The 23100-nt window shown below is 42.7% G+C and overlaps 1 protein-coding gene across 1 annotated transcript in view; it reads left to right on the plus strand.

Annotated features, from left to right (window-relative positions):
• The window catches only part of Slc12a1 (solute carrier family 12 member 1), an 83337-nt gene that overhangs the window by 9270 nt on the left and 50967 nt on the right, over positions 1 to 23100 (plus strand). The window contains exons 2-9 of the mRNA XM_052725416.1: positions 63 to 194; positions 343 to 418; positions 5944 to 6039; positions 8729 to 8868; positions 9924 to 10034; positions 10815 to 10926; positions 13719 to 13846; positions 19013 to 19097. Of these exons, the coding sequence (XP_052581376.1) occupies positions 63 to 194; positions 343 to 418; positions 5944 to 6039; positions 8729 to 8868; positions 9924 to 10034; positions 10815 to 10926; positions 13719 to 13846; positions 19013 to 19097 (880 nt within the window). The remainder of the gene's footprint in view (positions 1 to 62; positions 195 to 342; positions 419 to 5943; positions 6040 to 8728; positions 8869 to 9923; positions 10035 to 10814; positions 10927 to 13718; positions 13847 to 19012; positions 19098 to 23100) is intronic.

Below are 23100 nucleotides of genomic sequence, written 5' to 3' on the forward strand. Positions count from 1 at the left end.
ATTTGATCCACCACTGTGTTTGTTTGTTTGTTTTGTTTTGTTTTTCTTCGGTAAAAATGCAGAATGTGACCGTGGCCCCTGGATCAGCTGACAGGGTTGCTAATGGTGATGGGATGCCCGGAGATGAACAAGCAGAAAACAAGGAGGAAGACACAGCAGGGGTTGTGAAGTTTGGATGGGTGAAAGGTGTGCTGGTAAGAAAACTTCCCTGTTTACCAAGGAGAGCCATCTGCTGGGGGATCGGACAGGATTCACCAGCCAGCCCAGGACACCAGAGTTACTACTAATGGGGTTGGTCGGGCTTGGTCCCGCACCTCTCTCCATCCTCACTTTCATCCACAGGTGAGATGCATGCTGAACATCTGGGGAGTCATGCTCTTCATTCGCCTTTCCTGGATTGTTGGAGAAGCCGGAATCGGTGAGCAATTTCCCCTCCTAAATGATTTTTATGTAAATTGTAAGCTTAATAACAAACTTGGTTCTCTATCAATGTGCAGAAGACGAAGGTCACAGAAGGCATTTACACCTGAGAACTTTTTTTTTTTTTTTTTTGCCTCTGACAATGCCAGGGAGGAGAGGTGAGACACTAACTCCTGTGAGCCTGGAATTTTCCATTTGCCGAACAGGGGAATGGTCAAGCAAATATCTCTAGCTTTCTGTAGAGTTTCAAGCATATGGGTGTATAAAGCATATTTACTTCAAATAACTATGGTCACACTTTGGGATATATTGATGTTCGCATTTTATTTGCCTCAGACTATGTCACTTATGAAGACTGGCAAAACTTCACTTAGCTAGGGAGAACAAGGGAATCCGTGGCTGATATGTAGAAATGAATTGTATTGTAAAAAAACAAACAAACAAAAAACCTTCACTTAGCGAACACAGTCTGTGGGGAAGTGGTAAAAATGTATATATGACTACATATGTGACCTGACTAGTAAAAAGACTGCATTGTGAATATTTTCCAAAGAAAATATCTGTGTTACTGTCAGATACCAGCAGTAAACAGCAAATGCTCATAAAATATCCCAACTATAAGCTTAAACTGATAATTGAAATGACTCCAGTCATTGTAAGTGATTACTTACAATGTAGGTAACCAGGTTTTTTTTCTGAATAGAAAAATGTTGTATTATTCCAGGAGTGATGATTTGATGCTTTTCAATTACATTCCACTTAAAAATTCAGTTTTGTAAAAAGCATTTTTATGAAGAATGTAAAATTTATTTGAAAAACTTATTTGAGTTTTTACCTAAGTTCCTAACTTACTGTGATAAAAATCGACAGTGTTCTGTTGTATGTGCTCCTCGAAAAACATGGATTGAGTGTTGAGGGGAGACTTAGTATTGGTATGGAGAACACAGGAGCTCAGCTGTGCCTTCATATGCTGCTCAGGGAAACATCTCAATTTGTGTATGGAAGTACCTGGTGTTATCTACCTCTTTCTACACACTTTAGGACCCGCAGTGGACAGCTGGAGCGGGAAGGCTCCCCTCCAACAGGGAGCCCTGAGCCAGCCCCATCGTTTTTTTCCATGTTTCTTGTTCAGCAGCTGCTATGTGCCTGACGGAAAGGCTGCTTGCTGGTTTGATGATGCGTAGCAAATGAATGCCTGCAGCCGCAGGGTCCAAAATAAGTAGATGCCGTGCCATGGAAAATCTGCAGCTTAATATTGCCAAGGCTTTGCTCCGGGGCTTCATGCAAAATTAGGTTTTTAAGGGCAGTTTAGTAACTTATTGAGATCATCAAGACGCAGTTCTTTGTGTGGAGGTGTGAGCCCAGACAGCCAAAGGCAAGAGTAATTCTTTCTAATGTATGTATTTAACACCCATATGTTTGGGCAACAATCTGCACTTTAATCAGATCTTACACAATTCTTCTCAGTCAACCCAGTTTCACGTTTATTACAAAGGTATAAAGGATCCTCTCTCTGCTACGCAGTTTGCTTCACTTTTAGATATTAGAGTGTCTAAACAAACTCGTTTCGTTTGTGTGCTGGAATCACGCATAGAAGTCAGTAGCGATCACTCTAACCCAACGGTGTGCGTTGACTTTCCTGTTGATTGGAGTTGTTGGTGTGGCTTTTTCTCATGCTCGTTTATCTCAGAGCATAGAATCAGTCTACACTGTTACAGACCTAAAGCTAACTGGACCACATGGTCCCACTTGGGATTTGTGTGCTGATAGTTTTCTCACCCATTTTGCTGACTGTCCCACTCAGATGTTCCTCTCTAGGGTCTGAATTGAATTCATATCATCCTTCAGGTCCTGGACCATTTTTGCCAGAACTTTTGAAATCTTCATCTGGCACTAGCCCAAGTGTCAGCATCTTTGAATTCAGGCCTGTTGGTTTGGAGGGGTCTTCTTAATGAGCTTCGTACTCTTTAAGACTCAGTCCCTGGTACCATTTGATGAGACAGCTTATCACACACACACACACACACACACACACACACACACACACACACACACACACACACACACACGCACGTGCACACACATGCTCACGCACACACACTACCAGAGGACTATCCAGCAGACACTGTGTTTGGCTTAGTTCTCTCCATATTTGAGAAGAAAAGACGCAAATACAAGCATTTTCTTCTTGGTTTAGGCATGGTTTAGGGAAAGAAAATAAGCTATATATTTTCAAGCCCAGACCCTGGAGATAAGCCAGGAGGAATCTGGTGACCGAAGTTATAGCCCAGGCAGCCATTCTGGGACTCTGTGTCTGGGCTGCCCATTCCTAAAAACATGTGATAGACTGAGTTGACAATGCTGCCCAGTTGTTCCTCTCTTTGGACACCTTGCTGGGACAGTATCATTTCCAATTCACTCAACATTAGGCGGGGAAGTTGGGTGTGACAAGTGAATGTGACCCAAAGCAAGTCACTTACACTCTGGGTTTTACTTTGCAGCTAAAGCATAGGAAAACGAGTTAATCATCTCCCAATCAATTATTTGAAGATATAGCTAAAAAACAAAAATCTTGCTGAATGGGCAGATTACCAGATGAGATGGACTGAAGCTAGATGACTCATCTCACTACAGGGTGAGCAAGAATTATCTGACGTGGAATAGAAGAGTGCAGATGCCTGGGGCTCACTTTCAAAGCTGAACCTAGAATGTGGGCATTTTAATAGGCATCCCCAGCACTTCCAGCAGCAGGTCAGGCAAGAGCCACATTTTGAGGAATCAACAAACCGAATGCTCTCTCAGCTGCCTCTCATCCTAGGACTTTTTGTTTGTGAGAAAAAAAAATCAAGCCTCTCACTGTTTTAAAGTAGAAACTGGTGTTCAAAGAGGTTACAGAAACGTATGGGGCACGACAGAGTGAGGTGGGAATTGCTCAAGAGACAACTATTAGGAAATAATGAAGTTAGAGTGGCAGTAACGTCATACAATGCAAACTTGTGAGCCCTTAAAGTGTCTAGGGTGTCTAGGTTGGGGGCTGGAGAGATGGCTCAGAGGTTAAGAGCACTGAGTGTTCTTCCAGAGGTCCTGAGTTCAATTCCCAGCAACCACATGGTGACTCATAACCATCTGTAATGAGACCTGGTGCCCTCTTCTGGCTTGCAGGAACACAGACAGACAGAACGCTGCAAACATAATAAATAAATAAATCTTTAAAAAAAAGTGTCTGGGTTGTGCTAAACATTCATCCTCAAACATCCTAAAAGCAAAATAATGTGTAAAGGCTTGGAATAAACCACCTTTCACGGCACCAGCACCCAAGGCCACACAGAAATGATGCTCCTCGGGGTGTCTCTGTAGCACAAAATATTTAGTGTGACTGCTTCTTACAGCCTCCACTCTAAGGGTCCACGGCAGGGGTGGTAAAGTGGGAATGACTACTTTATGTGTGGGAGAATGCTCAACAACACAGAGTAAAACACTGAGTCACTGAACTCGCCATAATCTCCCTGAATTCTGTATCAGCTTCTTTGGCGAGAGTGTTATGGTGGCTGGGGAGAAGGGGGAAGATATATTTCCTTTGTCTATCTTGTGTTCATAGCCTGTGACCTCATGCTTTAGACTGTCAGACATCAAGTTAACAAAAGAATGTGTTTATTCATGTATTGTGCACACACATGGAGGACTCTGTGGCGGGTGGTGATTCAGAGGGGTGGTCAGAACACTTGGACATCACCTTAACAAAAGAACAAGGAAAGTGCAGGAAAGCCACTAGACAAAGAGAATGGAATTTGAGTTTCTAGGGTGGCCAATTGTGGGAAGGAAAATAAATTTGCTTAGAGAAATTTGCTAGAAGACAAGGACTGGTCTGGAAGACTTGCTGGATTCCTAAGGAATATTCTACAGGCTGATAAGGCTCTGCCCTTGTCTCTGTGTGTGAGCATCAGTCCTCCAGATAATGAAAGCATGGACACATTCACACATGCATGTCCCTGACCTGGGCAAATAGGAAGGCCGAGAGCTGTCCTTGTGCCTGCTCGGTTTATGTTCACTTGTGTAGCTTAAAAAAAAAATTCCTTATACCACAGTGATATATTCTAGTACATTCTATGCCTGCCTAAATCACATACACACACACACACACACACACACACACACACACACACACACACACACACCTGCTGTGAGTTTCTTGAAACTAAAAGTATACAAGCCTTTCCTTTGAATTTCACCCTTTATCAGTTTCTCCTCATCATCACCGCCCTTCTGAACCACAGCATCCTCAAGGGTGGCTTTCTCATCCTTCTGTATGTATACCTGGCATTTCTCGCACTGCCGACCACACAGCTAGATATGCAGAAGGCTTTCCATAAACACCAGTATTTGTGAGTGCTGTGGTTACACTGATAGAGTGCCACCAGTGAGTCCTGCCCTCCGTGCACTGTGACAGCAACTTCACACATTCACTCCTTCTAATTTAACTGCCATGTGGGTATCAGAAAATAAGTCAATTCTGAAGACACACAGCAAATAAGTTAGTGTACCTAAATCTGGTTCTGTCTGATTTACCCACCTACCTAATGAACAATCTGCTAATGGAGACATTTAACTGGAAAGTTAGAATAACCTTCATTTATACTAACAGCTGAGGGCTGTGTAGACTTCATCAAAGACCAGGTTCATCCTACGTTTTGACCGGTCTGAATTGTTCACTTCGGGGCAGCACAGCTCTGCACATCCCACATCTTGAATCTCTTAGTACCTGAATGATGATTTCCCGGCCAGCTTGTTAAACTCAAACGTGGTCCTTCAATGACTACCCAGATGTGTTTGCTTTTATGTAAATGACCCCATGAGCTGTTCCACCATTTAATCGCACTTATTTTTCCTCTCTCAACTGAGGTCTCGGTGTGATTATCATCGGCTTAGCCGTGACAGTGACAGCCATCACTGGTTTATCCACCTCTGCTATCGCCACAAATGGATATGTCAGAGGAGGTAATTAAAGTTGTGAGTCAGATCATCATTTGTAAGGTAAAGGCAACACAGGCTCCAACAGCTCACTGCTGACCTTTCTGGGGTGTTTTCAAAGGTAATGCAAGTTGGTTTCTTTTCTCCCCCAGGCAAAGGGGGTGCAAGAAAAATGAAGAAGGGTTTAACCTTTGTCAAATCCCCAACTTTCTCATTCAGGTTCCTCTCAAGCAAGAGAGAAGGTCAAATGTCATGTTTCCTCTTTCACAGCCAGGGTAGTTTCTCTCCCAGGACATCAGCAGAAGTCGGCTTTTCCTTTCCAGGGCTGCACTTTAGACTGTGCTGACTCTTGGATGCCACCCTTCATCATAATGAGTGTTTCTTGGACTTGATCTTTATGCCAGCATACTAACTCCGTCTTCGTGGGAAGAAACCCCTCTGGGGCCCAAGGCATGGACCTGAAAAGTTAAATGAAAAGGCAGTAGAGGTTGCAGGAGTAGGGAGTCCAAGGAAGAAGAGTAACATGTAATATCTTCTGTCTTTCATTGCTAACAGGTCTTGGAGTTCTTATAATTCTTCTTTCCACCATGGTAACCTCTATCACTGGGTTGTCAACTTCTGCAATAGCAACAAACGGGTTTGTTCGTGGAGGTAAAATATCTAAGATACCTAATATCCTCATCACGTGTTACGGGTAGGCACAAGTTTCTATATATTTGGTTACTGATGGGCACAAGGAAGTGTGGAGGAGCCGATTGCAGAGAGCAACACGGTGAGTGTCGTCCAAGTTCACCCAGGTCACGGCTGACAGCATCCTGGCACGTTACAGGTCCTGCTCCAGATGTGCGGAGTCCTTGGGGAAAGCTCTTGTTTTCCAGATCAGTCTTCTTGCTGGTGTTTGTCGGGAAATGACTCCTCAGTATGGCTGCAGTTTTAAAGTACAGTGCATTTCAGGTGCCTCCTACACGGTCATGGAATGGGACCGATCAGAACATTTCAGGTTTCTGCAGGGAGACTGACCTTCTGTGACCGATACTTCCTGATGTAATTAATGGTGATCTTTCTACCTTCTGGAGTCAAACACCTTTGTTGGGGGTTTTGCAGGTCTGGGAGTCATCATCATTGGCCTGAGCGTAGTAGTGACGACACTCACAGGTATTTCTATGTCTGCTATTTGCACAAATGGAGTAGTTCGAGGAGGTAAGCCAACTGACTGACTTGTGATTATAAGCTCTGGTTGCATTCCTGTCCAGCGGTGTTTAATAACTGGTTGTGAAGATTTTATGTTGCTAACTGGCCCCCAAGACTTGAAACAAAACAAAGCAAAATTCAGATAACAAGGTAAAATTCTTCTCAATTAAACAAGAAGAGACCTGGAGAAAGGGCTCCTTTGATCCATTTCCTGTGATGAATCCCACTGGGTTCTCAGTACCAGGTGAGCTATACTGGCTCCCTCCTTGGTCCTCTCAGGCTGGGTGCTCCCCAACATCCCACCTCACAGTGGTAATTCCCACACAGCCAACACTCCTGCACCCAGCCTTCAAGGTCTCCCCAAACACTCTGCTTCTATTGGAAAACATCAACAAAAAGAAAATTAAAAAAGTAAATGAATGAAACAATGAATTACTGTCAAACTTTCAGGAGCAGGCAGGCTGGGGTAGAACACAAAGTAGATGAAGTTTGTCACTGTCCTAAGGGCCTCAGGGGTATGTACATCAGTACAGGTGCTAAAGGAGGTCAGAAGTAGCGTTACAGGTGGTTGTGAGCTCCTTGACTTGGGTGCTAGGAACTCAGTCCTCTGCTAAAACAACACACGCTCTCAGCCACTGAGCCATCTCTAGCATGGTTTTGGTGTTTTGAGACAACGTCTTACTCTACAGAGCCAGAGTGGCCTTGAGTCCACCACAATCCACTTGTCTTAGCCTTCCCAGTTCCTTGATAGCAGGCATGAGTACCACCCCTGCTCCCCACCCCCCTAAGCCCTACTCAGGGCTTTCTAAAAGGTCACCCTACCAATAACACATCTCCTCTCTCAGCTTATATTTTATTAACTGCTTTTTTAAAGGTTTATTTTATTTTATGTGAATGAGTATTTTGTCTGTATCTATGTGTATGTACCCTGTGTGTGCCTAGTCCCCAAGGCAGTCAGAAGAGGGCATCAGAACCACTGGAACTGGAATTGCATATGGTCTTGAGCTATCACATGGGTGATGAGAATTGAACCTGGGTCCTCTGCAAGAGCAACAAGTGCTCCTAACTGTGGAGTCAATTCTCTAGCCCCATCTCTCTCTTGTTTTGACTGTTAGGCCCACGTAACTGTCTAGCCAATTTGTTGAGCAAAGTTAAGGGATTTGCTCTACCAGATTAAATTCCATTTTGAGAACTTATCTACACTGAGCACAGTTCCTCCTCTGCAAAAGGCGATTTTGTTCTGAGTTTGCTCCATGTTGAGTCGCAGACTCCCATGACGAGCTCCACCTAAGAAGGTATTACAATGTCTCTGTCCCTTATCTAGACTGCTCTAGTGTCAGTCACTTGCTCTAGGTTCTGAAGTGGTCCCCCTCAGTTTTCATGTCACCAAAATAGGTGGACATACACAAATCTATTCTTTAGGTCCCCAGCCCTCCCCCTGCTTTTCTTTCCACTCCACATCCTTATCATGGGAATTCAAGCTTCATTAGGCTAAAGCCAAAAAACGAGGCTGCTTTACAGAATGGGTAACACACACCTCGATACAGCTGCTCGTTTTACAGATCAGCTACCAGAAAACTGCATGCGATAGAATGGAAGTCAGAAATAAAAAAAAGAAAGAAAACAACTGCTTTATTCTTTTGAGTCAGGGCTTTGTGTAGCCCAGGCTAGCCTCAATTTTACTATAGCTGAGGATGACCTTGAAGACTTAATCCTCCTGCCTCCACCTCCAAAGGGCGAGGATAACAGGTTTGTGCCATAATTACCAGAAAAGGACGAGTTCTACCATTTCATTTTCTACCCTGGTCTGTTGGTTTCTGGAAATTTTGAATCTAAAACTTTACTTCAATTACATTATATATTTGGATACTCTAATGATTTTTTTAAAAGACAAAGCATTTGGGTAGAGCTTATTGTTATTATTTATTAATTTAAATCAGGATTCTAACTTGTAAGTTTCAATAGATTGAATTTTATTGGCATGTACTTTTCGGTCTGACCACCAGTACTCATTATGATGACACAGGACTTATAAAATGAATAGGAATCCATAATATTCTTATTGGGGTGATTAACAGTTGGAGTTTAACTCTAGAGACTGGAGATCTTGGCATCTCCTCCAGTGACACACGCTGCTCTCTTGTTGCAGGTGGCGCCTACTACCTGATTTCCCGGAGCTTAGGGCCTGAGTTCGGAGGGTCTATAGGCTTGATCTTTGCGTTTGCCAACGCAGTGGCTGTCGCTATGTATGTGGTGGGGTTTGCGGAGACTGTGGTAGATCTCCTTAAGGTAATGAAAGTACTTCTTTGTATAGACAAAGTAACTCAACCTTCTTTTACAGGGCCCTAGGGGATAGTTTCATGTCCAGATATGAGGAGGAGAGTTCAGTATCGGGGAGGAGCGAGCCCCAGGCATAATGTCAGAAGGTCCAGCATTGAGTTCAGCTTCTCATCCTACCATCTGGGAGGCATTAGACCAGTTTCCTCGACGTCTGAGGCTTATTTTCTAAAGCGGAAAGAGGAGCTAATTCACTGCTTCGTGCGTTTCACACGAGTTCCGTGCAGATCAGATAAAAAGGATATGTGTGGAGAATGTGTAGAATAAGAAGCTTCAGATAGAAGGCAGGCATCATTTCCTGTAGACACACCACGGTTGCTCACAAGGTTTCCAAAGATGAAGAAAGGTCAAACATGAGGACAACTTGCTCCAGAAAATGAGGCCTTCCTTAGCTAAGCGCCCTACCCAGTGCTCTGGGAACAGGCTCTTAGAGCCTATGTAGTGTGGTAACTCCTCAACTTCCTCATCTTAAAGGTCTAGCTGAGTTCTGCTGTTGAAAGTATGTCTATGTGGAAATTATATGAATAAATGAGCCTATTGTGTATTTCTTAAAGTATATTCTCTTCAAGAGATGTATTACTGAGTTTGTATTCTCTGTTATTAAGTTGAACAACACTTATTTTCCAATACTCATATTGTAAACCACCCATTTTTATTCTTCTAAAATTTCCCTTGGCACATGAAAGTGGCTAGTCCTTTTGTGGAAGCACAACAGAAAAGGTGTGGACATACATACTTTCAGTTAGTGCTGCAATATCTCCCGAAGCTGTGACTAGAAGGAATTTCTAAACCTTCTAGCCCCTAGCCTTGCCCATCAAAGGCCTATGTCACAGATAAGGTAAAATTAGAATTTTTTTGCCTTCCAGAACTTACAAATACTTATTTTCTCATTATCCCATATGCCCCTAGGCATTTGTGTACACTATCTTTTCTTCTTGTTGAATATTATAAAAACTACTGAATGTGAAGAGCTATCTCTAATCACTTGAGTGATTTCCTCCCCCCAGGAGAGTGACTCAATGATGGTGGATCCAACCAATGACATCCGGATAATCGGTTCCATCACCGTGGTGATCCTGCTAGGAATCTCAGTAGCTGGGATGGAGTGGGAAGCGAAGGTGGGTGTCTCTAAATAACACTGTAACAAGTGCTGGCCAGGCCCTGAGTTAATCACAACAAAAGGAACACTGTATTCACAAAGAACAGCTGTCATCCTTTCATTACAGCAAAAGGTATGAGTACATGCAAGGTGGACATCATAACTCAGTAGCTGTAGTCAGACTTCCCCTTGGGCTGCCAACTCACAAATAATGACATTAAGACTTAGTATTAATTATGAAAGCTTGGCCTTAGCTTAGGCTTGTCCCCAACTAGCTCTTATAACTTAAATTAACCTGTTTTTATTAATCTACATTGCCACGTGCCTTGGTTATCTCTCCTCTATACCATATGTCCGACTTCTTTAGTGTCTCGCTGGCATCTCCCATGTGCCTAGATTCATCTCAAGTTCCTCTCTCTGCCTGGAAGTCCCACCTATTCTATCCTGCCTCGATATTGGCCATTCGGTTTTTTATTAAACCAATCACAGCAACACATCTTCACATGGTGTAAACAATATTTCTCGACAAGTACCAAGTCTGGTCAAGACTCGAGGTTATGTACCAGGTCATCGGGCCATGTGTCACTTTGCTTGCTGCCACCGTGATGACACAGGCAGCAAGGTTGGTGCATCTTCATGTACAACTGTTGTCCAGATCAGCAGCACTGAACACTGGAAACCCAGGTCTCACCTCAAGCCCTGAGCAGAGAGCAGGGCCACATATTAAGCTTCAGCTGTACAGTGAGAATGTCCATATCGCTGTTGCTTCTAACTTGGCCCCATTCCTGTGGTGTCTCAGGCTCAAGTGATCCTCCTGGTCATTCTTCTCATTGCCATTGCAAACTTCTTCATTGGAACGGTCATCCCATCCAACAACGAGAAGAGATCCAGAGGCTTCTTCAACTACCAAGGTAAGCGGGGCTAATCAGTCGCTTCTCAGTTCATGTGTCTACATTGTTCTCCCCCATTGCTATCTCACTCACCCATCTCCAGCCACCAGAACTTCAGTGTAGTCCAGGAAAGGGCCTAGAGTTGGATTCAGGAGACCCATGGTTGTGTTTCAACTCTTGGTTATCCACTGAAACAGGTTATACATATCCCGTTTGCTTCTCAGATTTTCCCCCTAGATTAATCATGACAGCTTCCTGAGGAAACTTTGAAAAGGAAATATGTAAAGTATTTAAAATTTAAAAGTAATTTTGAGAAGTCAATCTTTTTCAGTTGAAGATAAGAAGGTCTCTTGTAAATCCTTGAATCCTGGATTATCACTCAGTGGCTAGACAATAGGAACAGATACTACAATAGGAATAGAACCTGCAACTGGGAAAAATAATCAGCCACTGCTGAGCACTTACGTCAAATCAAGTCCTCTTGTCTTCCTGGGAGACTTTGTAGCATCCAGCCTTGCTAGGACATAACTTGTTGCAGATCACTGTCAAACTTTCAAGCAGTATGAGTTAGGAGACTGGAGAGATTGCTCAGCCTTTCACAGCAACACACAACCATCTGTAACTCCATTTCCAGGGGATCCAACACCCTCTTCTGGCCTCTGTAGGTACCAGGCAGGCATGCAGTATACATATATATATATACAAGGCAAAACACACACTTAAAAGAAATGATGGGTGAATTACTTACATATTTCCTTGTGGTAACATCATAGCGTGTGAAGCTGACTTTTGTCTCCCTAGTCCACTTCTACTTTCCTATTTTCTACCCTAGCTTACTCAATACACAGCTGAGGTTTTAAAAAATATCATTTGCAGCCGGGTGGCCATGGTGCATTCCTTTAATCCCAGCACTCGGGAGGCAGAGCCAGGCAGATCTCTATGAGTTGGAGGCTAGCCTGGTCTACAGAGCAAGATCCAGGACAGGCACCAAAACTACACAGAGAAACCCTGTTTCAAAAAACAAAAAAACTATATATAATATAATTTGCTTCATTATGTATTCAGCTATCAGCACCTGTGACCCCCTCCCCATTTTTAAAACCAGATCTTTACTGTGGTTCTTTTATTGGCTTTGGGCTTTACTGTCCTTCCTTTTCTATCTTTTCCCCCACTCTGCATCTTCTGATGTTTCCAAATTTCTTTCCCCCCTTTCTTCTCCCAGATTCCTTTCTTTGTACGGTTTCTTCTTCTTTGTCTTCCTTTCCATCTTTTCATTTAAGTGATTTGGTGACAATCTGTAGGTCAGTGTTGCTCTATGGACAAAGCATCTCACCATCTCGTTCTCTGAGAATTTGGTATAAGGACCTACGACAGGAACTCTGGGAGGAGGAGCAGAAAGCTTAGAACACTAGGAACAAGTTTACAGTGCAGCCTCCCTCCCACAGGTCTGTTGGAGTTTCTCAAAGGCCTGGAAAGGCAGCTTCCTTAAAGATACATACATGTGAGAATGCGGTTATGAGGGGGAATGTGTAGCATGTTTGTGAGAGTGCTGATGTGCTCCTGCAAAAATTATTTTTTCTTGGCAATATTTATTTGTGTATGTATATATATATATGTGTGTGTATATATATATGTGTATATATATATATATACACATATATATATATAAAATCTGTTTTGTTTCTTTGTTTTTTTGGTGTTTTTTTTTTTTTTTTTTTTTTTGGTTTTTCAAGACAGGGTTTCTCTGTGTAGCTTTACACCTTTTCCTGGAACTCACTTGGTAGCCCAGGCTGACCTCAAACTCACAGAGATCCGCCTGGCTCTGCCTCCCGAGTGCTGGGATTAAAGGCGTGCACCACCACTGCCCGGCTGTTTTTATATATTTTAATTCAACTTTTTTTTCATACAATATATTCTGATCACAGTTTTCCCTCCCCTGAAACTCCTCCCTAATCCAATTCTACCCATCACCCCACCCACCCAACTCCATGCCCTTTCTTTCTCTCTCTCTCTCTCTCTCTCTCTCCTTATAAAACAGGTAAACAAACAGAATAAAAAAAGAACAAAAAACACAGACTCACACAAAAACGAAACCCATAAAGCACAAAATCAGAAACCCTTAATATACAAGCAAAAGAACTGTAAGACCAAAAAAAAATTCAAACAAAGCAATATGAGACAAAAGTCCACAAAAATACCATTGGGTTTGTTTTGTATTGACCAGCCACTGCTCTGTATGGGGGTCTCTTATAAGTGTGGTATGTATGCCCAATGAGACCCCACTGGAGAAGAGTAATTTTTCCTTCTAGGAGAATTCCTTATCCCTTTTTTCTATTTCTTCTGTATTCAAAGAAAATAAACAAGTGTGGTCTCTAATGACCTTTACCGAGCTATCTAGAGGTCTAAGACCTAAATGTGTATCTAAAATGATAGATATCTTGGCACTTGGGGAACAGTAACCAACGGTTCAGGGTTAAGTCTGTTTCCATTCTAAGAATCTATTTCCATTTGGAAATACAGAAGTTAAGAATGTAGGCTTCTCAAAAAAAAAAAAAAAAAAAAAAAAAAAAGAAGTAAGCCGGGCGGTGGTGGCGCACGCCTTTAATCCCAGCACTCGGGAGGCAGAGCCAGGCGGATCTCTGTGAGTTCGAGGCCAGCCTGGGCTACCAAGTGAGTTCCAGGAAAAGGCGCAAAGCTACACAGAGAAACCCTGTCTCGAAAAACCAAAAAAAAAAAAAAAAAAAAAAAAGAATGTAGGCTTCTACAGTGTGGCAAAACCCAACAGGATGATGTTCCCTTTGCTTGCATTTCAGCATCCATATTTGCGGAAAACTTTGGGCCAAGCTTCACGAAGGGTGAAGGCTTCTTCTCTGTCTTTGCCATCTTTTTCCCAGCTGCCACTGGGATCCTGGCTGGTGCCAACATCTCTGGAGACCTGGAGGTATGCAGTTCCCTCTGCTTTGTAGCCCTGTGGCTGGACTGTAGTTGTTGGTAGCATGAGAAGCTGTACAGACTGAATATGACTTAGGTCCCAGAGACTCAAGAGTGAAGGTTTCTGCAGGATTTCTTGGTTGTTCTCTCTCTCTCTCTCTCTCTCTCTCTCTCTCTCTCTCTCTCTCTCTCTCTCCTTTAATTTTAAATCTAGGCTCTTGATAATATAGTATAAATCTAAAACCCATATTCAGTGGCATCCAAAAGCAGAGTATATTCACAGGAAGTTATTTTTCAATAAAATGAACATGTTTTAGTGACTTACTATCAGAATCATTCTTTTCCTTTAAAAAATCATAATGACTAAGAATACAAGACATTTGAGGAAAAACAAAACCAACTCGGCAATAGCAAAGCGAGCAGAGTCTGGCATGAGAAGCCTGAGTACAGCAGGGAGTCTCTTGCCCATTAACTAGAGAAACCCTGGTGAGGCTGGAGAGCGTCACTTCTTCACAGGAAAGGAAGTGGCTGTAGAGGCTCAAACTCTGTGGAAGTGGGGACTTGACCTTTGAGCTTATTCACTGTGTATCTTCAGAGATAGCACGGTCTCAACAGATACTGACTGAGCGAGTGAATTAAGGTGTTTAGATTCAGTATGCTAGCAACCACACTGCCACGGTAAATTCTTGAGCAGACAGCGGCAGGGAGAGGTCATATCAAAGCTCAGAAAGTCACAAACTTGTGCAAAACATTTCAGCTCCTCTCCTCACTTAATGAAATTTAGTTATGAACTCCTGTTTTCTCACTAACGAGGAAAGTATCAGCGCACTGATGTAAGCTCCCAGAAGCTACAGACAGGCTTTTAAATTGGAAAATCGTATGCTTTCTTTAGACTTCTTAAAAACAAGGTGTTTAGTCAATTCATCTTACCTAATGCCTGAATGAAGGCCATGCAGGAGACGGCCTTTGTTAGAGTTAGGAGTGATGGAAAGAATTCTCTTCCCTAAGGCACAGTAAGAAAGCATCATAGGTCATAACCAAATGCAAGTAATGCCTGCCGATGTTTCCACATCTGTTCTATCTGATTCTATTCTCCAACACTGGTTTCACCTGATTGAATTGATTTCATGGCATAGTAGATGAGGGAGAGGAGCCTCAGACTTAGCTAATGGGGTTGAAACAGAAGTAGGACATCACAGCACAAGAGTCTGGGGAACAAAGGGAGTCTGGAGCTCCAGGAAGGAAAGCAAGCCTGGAAGCTACTGCATGGATGAATTCATCCAGGTAGGTGTAAAAGAGAGGCAAGAAATCTAAAGAAGTGTGCAGGGGAGCATGGGCACTCAGGGAGGGAGGAAGGGAGGAAGGAGAGACAGACAGGCAGACAGACAGACAGACAGACAGAGAAACTGTTCAGCAAATGGAGAAACCAATAGCCCATTGTAGCTTAAGTTTTCCTGCCTGGTCCACAGTCAGGACAAATCTCTATCACCTGCCAGTCCCACAGCCACTCAGACCCGACCAAGTAAACACAGAGACTTATATTGGTTACAAACTGTATGGCTGTGGCAGGCTTCTTGCTAACTGTTCTTACAGCTTAAATTAATCCATTTCCATTAATCTATACCTTGCCACGTGGCTTGTGGCTTACCAGCATCTTCACATGCTGTTTGTCATCATGGCGGCCCAGGAAAAAGGGAAGTGAAAAGTAAAATTATCTGGGAAGTTAAAAGCCAGAGTAGCCAAACATGTTAGCTCCCAAAGGTGAAATATTCTGGACAATGGCAAGGAAACTTCTGTATCTCTAGACTTGATTTCTCTCTGAAGGTGAAACCAAAATAATTATAATAATAATTAATAATAGTCAAGTCAGTTTAATTTAGGAAATGTTGTTTATTCAATATACGAAGATATAGATGAATATTCTGCTTCCAGACTCAGACTCCTTCTCAAGACAGCTCCTCACACTGCAGGGAAGAGTGACCAGAAACAGCATAATGGGTGCACAGAGTCCCATCCTGAGCATTCCATGTGCAATAGCCATAGCAGAACAGGAGCTGTCCTGAAAATCGGGGTCTAGGAGAAGATTTGGGAAATACTTCTAAGATGCAAAATTAGGATGCGGTTGTTAGACCCAAAAAAGCAGAAACCTAATTGATTCCTTACTTATATTCGGTCCTGGCTGGGGGGCACTTTTAATGATGGAAAGGAGAAGTAGCTTGGATTTGGGATTAATTCTGGAGGAGGGTGAAAACTAAGAATGAGCCAAATTCCCAAGCGTCCTCTGTCAGCAGCAAGACTAAACATTCCCGTTTTGGTCTGATCTTGTAGTACAGGCTCATACATCAACACACTGACATCATACGTTACCCGTTAGTGCCGTAGAGTCAAGGTGACCCTGATGTAAGGTGGACGGCACAGCTTTAGAGCTTTTAGGAGGCAGCTGCAAGGGAGGGCCATCTTCGTGTCTGTGTCCCAGGACTGCCTTCCACGCTCCGCCTCCTATCCTGTTCTGCTCCAGTTCAGTCGGCTACAACTTCACCCAGATCCCATGAAACTTTCGTGGGGCTGTGTTTCACATGTTGGGAGGTACACATACATGAGTGCTTGTGAAGGCCAGAGGTCAATATCAGGTCATTCCACACATCACTCGGTTTGGTTTGGTTTGGTTTGGTTTGGTGATAGTCTCGCTGGAACCTGGGAGTCATCAACCAGTCTAGACTGGCTGGTCAGTGAGCTCCAGGCATCCACCTCTCTCACCTCCCCAGTGCTGGGATTATAAGTGCGCCCCCCACTTGCTTTTGTTTTTGTGTTCTTTTTAAACATGGATTCTAGGAATTGACCTCAGACCCTCATGCTTACACAGCAGACACTTTACTGAGCTACCTCCAGCCCCCAATACATTCTTAAGCAATAAAATGAAAGGTAAAACATCGTGTGAATGAGATTAAGCAGGGCCCATTTCAGCCGCACTGCCCTCGTATCCCTCCCTCCCAGGCGCTGTTGTATTGCACACACCTGCACATTTGCTCTGGAGACAATAGTATGGAAGGAAGAGGCTGGGTAAATGCATACCAGCAAAATCCCCATATGCAGACGTTCCTAGAAGAATTGGAGCATATGGGTTAGTGGCTGCATAAAGCTGGTTACAATGCACCCATGTGGAGCAGGTGTGCTTGGTTAAGTCATGATTTCCAGTGGTTGGGTTGTGTCTGCATTCACCAAGTGTGACCTTTTCAATGGACTTAATCATCATCTTTAAGTTAAAAAAAAAAGTTCCAACTTCATTTGCCTGTATTGATGAGACTTGTGTCTCCCAGTCAGGAGACCACTGCCTACTGGGATTCTACTTTTCTCTGCTCAGTATTTATTGACTCTTTCTGAATGCCAGATAACTGCCTGTATAAGAAAATCATGCATCAAAGTATCTGTTTAATAATTTCTTAAATTGAATTAAATATAATCCAATATGCTGCTTGGAAGTCAGTTTGATATAATTTACCAATCCCTTCCAAAACCAGGTATAACATGGTAAATTAAGTATCATGTGGATTCAATTCAATGTATGCATGTACATTTATAAGCAAGAGAAAGGCTCATTTTCTGGTATAGGGTTGGCCTTGCCTCTTTACTGAGCTTACTTGTGGAAATGAAGAATTTAGAGACTGAAGAATTTAGTAGATGATCCTTTTTGCTCAGCCAGAACTGTGATTTTTGTTTTGTTTTGTTTTTCTTTCTTTGTTTTAATTAAAGGCAAGCCTAAGCTCAGTATAAGACATACATATGCCCAGATATTATCAACATGCCAGATATGTCTGTGTCTGATACTTCTTCACAGTTCAGAGAGAGAGAGAGAGAGAGAGAGAGAGAGAGAGAGAGAGAGAGAGAGAGAGAGAGAGAGGTAGGTCTGTTCCACTTCTACAACATCTCTCTTTGTTTGTTTGGTCTTGTTCCTTTAAAAAAAAAAGATTTATTTATTTATTATGTATACAGCATGTATGACTGCAGGGTGAAGAGGGCACCAGATCTCATTACGAATGGCTGTGAGACACCATGTGGTTGCTGGGAATTGAACTCAGGACCTCTGGAAGAGTAGTCAGTGCTCTTAACCTCTGAGCCATCTCTCCAGCCCCTGGTCTTGTTCTTTTTAACAGTTGGATTTGTTTATTAAAAATAGAGCCACAGCTGGCCAGTGGTGTCGCACACCTTTAATCCCAGCACTTAGGAGGCAGAGCCAGATGGATCTCTGTGAGTTCAAGGCCAACCTGGTCTACAGAGTGAGTTCCAGGACAGGCACCAAAACTACACAGAGAAACCCTATCTAAAAAAAAATAGAACCACTTTTCTCTTTTCCTTTTTTTTATTAAAAATAGATCTTTTTATATAATATAGTCTGATTGTAGTTCCCCTACCCTTGCTTGTCCCAATTCCTCCCCACCTTCCCATCTATATCCCTCCCTTTCTGTCTTTCTTTAGAAAACAAACAGGCACCTAAGGAATAATAATAAAATGACATGTACTACAATAAGATAAAACAAAAACAAGCAAATATAGGACAAAACAACCAAGCAAGAAAAAGAGCCAAAGAAAAAGCACAAGAAACACGTATAGACACAGAGATACACATGTTCACACACATAAGAATCCCATAAAAACACAAAACTGGAAGTCATTATATATATATATGCAAAGGACAAGTAAGGCAAAAAACAAAAAACAAAAAACCTGACTTATCATGAGACAAAAACCTCCAAAGATGCCATCGAGTTCATTTTCTGTTGGCCATTTACTGGTGCACATGGAGCCTACCTGTAAGAGTGGTTTGTTTCCCCAGTGAGACTCCTGTGGAGAAAGCTAATTTCTCATTTGTAAGTGGTTATCAATTGGAAATAGCTTCTGGGTTAGGGATGCGGGCATATGTCCACTTTTCCTTTCAGCTCTAGGATCCCATCTGGTACAGGTTGGTGCAAGCTCTGAGTTTATATGCAGCACCAAGTTTTATATTCCATTATTCATTCTAAATACTCTGTCCAAAGACTGTTCACTTTGCCATTTGCTGGATAGTTTCTTGAGAGCTTGCCTTCGGAGGCATAGTTTAACATTTTGAAAATACAAAAATAACTACTAGCACTCTGTTTATTACTCAGTTCTGCTTTCTCCTCTGCACAATTTTTCACAGGATCCCCAGGATGCCATCCCCAGAGGAACCATGCTGGCCATTTTCATTACCACTGTTGCTTACATAGGTGTTGCTATTTGTGTAGGTGAGTAAAACATGTTGGATGTCAGAATTTCAGGGAGCCCAGTGGTTCTTCATGTCTAATGGCTTTCAATGGAACATAAGTACATAGAAAGTTGGGGGGGTGTTTTGTTTTAAGGCAGCAACTTTAGTTCCTTTCTTGATACATAATGATGTCTCTTTGGGGGCCTTTGATGCAATTAACATGCAATGCAAGCATCTTCAGCTCAGTATTTTAAAAGAGCCTATCAAATTGCGGTTATGCCTGGGTCCAAAGCAGGCCACGCCTTGCCACCCTTGGTGACTGCACTGCTGAGAAAGCTGTCGCTTCTAGCACTCAGCTCTCTTGTCCTGTGAGGTAAGTGAGGACAAGAGCAGAGCAAAGTAGAAAAAAAAAATCAACAAAACCCAAACCTGGCAAAGGAAAGTATAAAAGATGAGGAATTCACACCACCACCTCATCTCTAACTTGGAAGTGTCATTGACACAAGCTGCCAGGAAATCAGAACAGCCCCAGCTGTTAGCAGTGTGGAAGCCAGCCCCATGCTTCTCAGTGAGCAGAGCATGCCCATGTGCCTTTTCCAGCTGCTCACAAGGCAAGCGTTGGCTCTACCTGCTGCCTGCGGCCACATCTCCTCTTAGGGCCATGGCAGGCTTATGCCATAGTGGGAAGGAAGGAATGTGTTCTCCAACATGCAGAGAGGAAACCCTCTCTGGTGCACAGTGAGAAATGCAGGCCCAGGCTGGACAACTGTGGAAGCTTGATGGCCTATTGACCAAATGATAAACTCCAGTAGTCCTCTGCTTACTATAAGAAAATACGGGAAAGTCCATATATTGCAGCTGGTGTTATCTCCTGGTCGTGCCTGGCCCACGGTCAGGACAAATCTCTCTCACCTGCCAATCCTGCAGCTGCTCGGACCCAAATAAACACACAGATGCTTATATTATTTATAAACTGTATGGCTGTGTGGCTCAAGCTTCTTGCTATCTAGTTCTTATATCTTAAATTAACCCATTTCTATACATCTATACCTTGCCACATGGCTCGTGGCTCGTGGCTTCCCGGTACTTTACATCCTGCTCCTCACTGCGGCAGCTGGCAGCGTCTCCTGACTCAGCCTTCCACTTCCCAGAATTCTCCTCTCTCCTTATCCCACCTACACTCTACTTCCTGCCTGGCTACTGGCCAATCGGCATTTTATTTATCAATCAATCAATCAATCAATTGAGTAACACATTCACAGCCTCCCCAGCAATGTATCTTAAGTTGATTTCTGAAGAAAAGAAGAAAACCAAAAAAGCAAAAAGCCGAGCCTGTTGCCTGTCTTGCTGCTTCTTTGTGAGGAACCTGGTAAGATCGTTCGCTGCCCTGTGGCATTCTGAGCTGAGTTACACAGGTAGATGTTTTCTGATTCGATGCGTTTGAACGTCAGTGACTTTAGAATGGCACTCAAGCTATCTGAGGTTGTGTCTTCCAAATGTGGTTTTAAGTGAACCTGTGTGTGTTTAAGAAACAGAAAAGTTGAGGAGATGAGTAGTTAGTTGAGTGTCTGTACTTTGGCAGGAGAGGAAGATACCCATCATGGGAATCAGTGTTAACAGTGGCTCAGGACTTTGGACAGATCTATCATGAAGATTGATCACAAAACACGTGATTCCAAAAAAGATGATTGGGTGTAAAATGAGCAGTACGAAGAGGCAAAGTCTAGGTGGATAATTTTTCTTATCAGTCAATGGCCATAATCCCCAGCGTGTACACAGAGGGTAGCAAGCTACTGATCACAGCTATGATGACATTCATTGGGAATTCCGTGACCATGGAAAAAGAGTACATGTCGTTTCCACCCTTGGGAACTATCTTTTAAAGAATTCTTTTTGTCTCTGTCTGTCTGTCTAGGTCCTTGTCTTCACCCTCAATTAAACAGTCTCTTTGTTGTTGACTGCTGTGCACACCAGGCTTTCTGACCTGTCATCTTCTAGGGAATCACTTGTCTTCCCTTCCCACCTCACCATAGGAGCACAGTGACACATACCACCATGCCTGGATTTCCATGGGTTCTGGGGGTTCATGTAAAGGTCCTCATACATGTGCAGTGAACACTCTACTGACTGAGCCATGTCCCCAGCTCCAAATGGAATGGCTTATCTAGGGTTAGAACCAGTGATCACGTACTCCATAAGGAAGAACCTTACCTTCAGACCAATGAGCCACCTTGGGGGCTGTCTTTAAAGGTTGTAGTAATGAATAAGAGACCACCCACAGTGGAGTAGGAAAGCCAAATGAACAGCTTAGTTAGTTTTCACTTGGTTTACAAAGAATCTATCTTTTATATTTAATCCTTGTGTATAGTTTGCAATTATATCCATATATTTCAATCACCATTAAATACACAATGGCAGAGATTATAGTCAGAAAAGCTCATAAGGAAAGTAAAAAATTAAAATATATACTCTATCTTTCTTCTTTGTTTCATTTCCTTGATGTCTTATTCATATGCATCATTGTTTCAACTTCAACACAATGGTTGCGCCTTAGTGTACTGCTGTCTCAGCCAGCAACTGCAACTCCACAGTTACCAGCCTGCTTATCTAGCAGTGGCCTGGCCACTCAGGCCTCCGCCTAGTGAGAATTCTGCTCCCACAGGCACTGTCCTTGTCGCTGCCACTTAAGGTAGCTTTAACTAATCTCTATCATTCTAATTATGAATTTAAGACTCAAGATTCAAAGGCTGGGGTGAAAACCTGTGAGCTCAGAGAGGCTGAGTAGTAACTAGCTACCGCTCTCCTTGCTGGCATCCATGGAAGGCCCACCAAACCAGAAAATGCTGCGCCACTCCAAATCCCACCCTTCTACTTCCTGTGTGTGTCTCTCTCTCCTGGATGTCCTCTCATGCTTGATGATCACTTTCTGTCAACTAGTTGCTGACAGAGCCTCCTGACCCAAGGTTAATCTTATTTAATCAACCAAATGCAAACTTGGGGTTCACAGTGTGATCAATATCCCCCAACACATCTTTGTATTTTCTCGTCCTTGCCCTCCCACAGCACTTTCTTATAACTCCTTTTCTTCCCTTTAGTATCCTTCCTCTCCCTACTTAGTCCCCTTCTACTTCCACATCATGTATATGTATATGTATATGTTTATGTATATGTATATGTATATGTATATGTATATGTATATGTGTATGTGTATGTGTAGGTATGTACATAGATATACACACATGTAGAGATACAGATTTAAATCTAAATTTTTTTTTTTTTTTGGTTTTTCGAGACAGGGTTTCTCTGTGCAGCTTTGCGCCTTTCCTGGGACTCACTTGGTAGCCCAGGCTGGCCTCGAACTCACAGAGATCCGCCTGGCTCTGCCTCCCGAGTGCTGGGATTAAAGGCGTGCGCCACCACCGCCCGGCTAAATCTAAATTTTATGTACGAGAGAAAACTCGTAATATTTACTTTTCTGAGTCTGGCTTATTTTGCTTAGCATGATTATTTCCATTCCATCCATTTTCTAGCAAATAACATATTTTTTTTTCTTCTTGAGAATACTTGTTGCTCTTGAGAAGGAACCAGGTTCAGTTTCCAGCACCCACATGGTAACTCACAACCATCAGTAACTCTAGTTCCAGGGGCTCCAATGCCCTCTTCTGACTTCTGCAGGGACCAGGCACATACGTAGAGCCCATAAACACATGCAGGCAAAGCATACACACACATAAAAAACAAATAAGAACATCTAAAAAAATAAAGTTTTTTTTAAGTGCTCACAATTCTGTTTCTGAGACTCTACCCTGGAGAAATATTTTAAAATTTCGAAGAAAAAGTTAATGCACAAAGATGTTCATCATTACAAAATTTATAATAGAAAATAGTGGAAGTATTCAAGTGTGTGAAAATAATGAAACAGAAAGAAGTAAGACTGTCTCATCATTAATATTAATGACTAGTTAGGAGATATTAATATTTATCCCAAAGTATTGCCCTATTATTTACTTATTTGTTCAGTTAACATACAGAGGGATGTATGC

Source organism: Peromyscus californicus, unplaced genomic scaffold, assembly GCF_007827085.1.
Source record: "Peromyscus californicus insignis strain IS unplaced genomic scaffold, ASM782708v3 Scaffold_7__1_contigs__length_154581171, whole genome shotgun sequence".
In the NCBI taxonomy this organism is placed as follows: domain Eukaryota; kingdom Metazoa; phylum Chordata; class Mammalia; order Rodentia; family Cricetidae; genus Peromyscus; species Peromyscus californicus.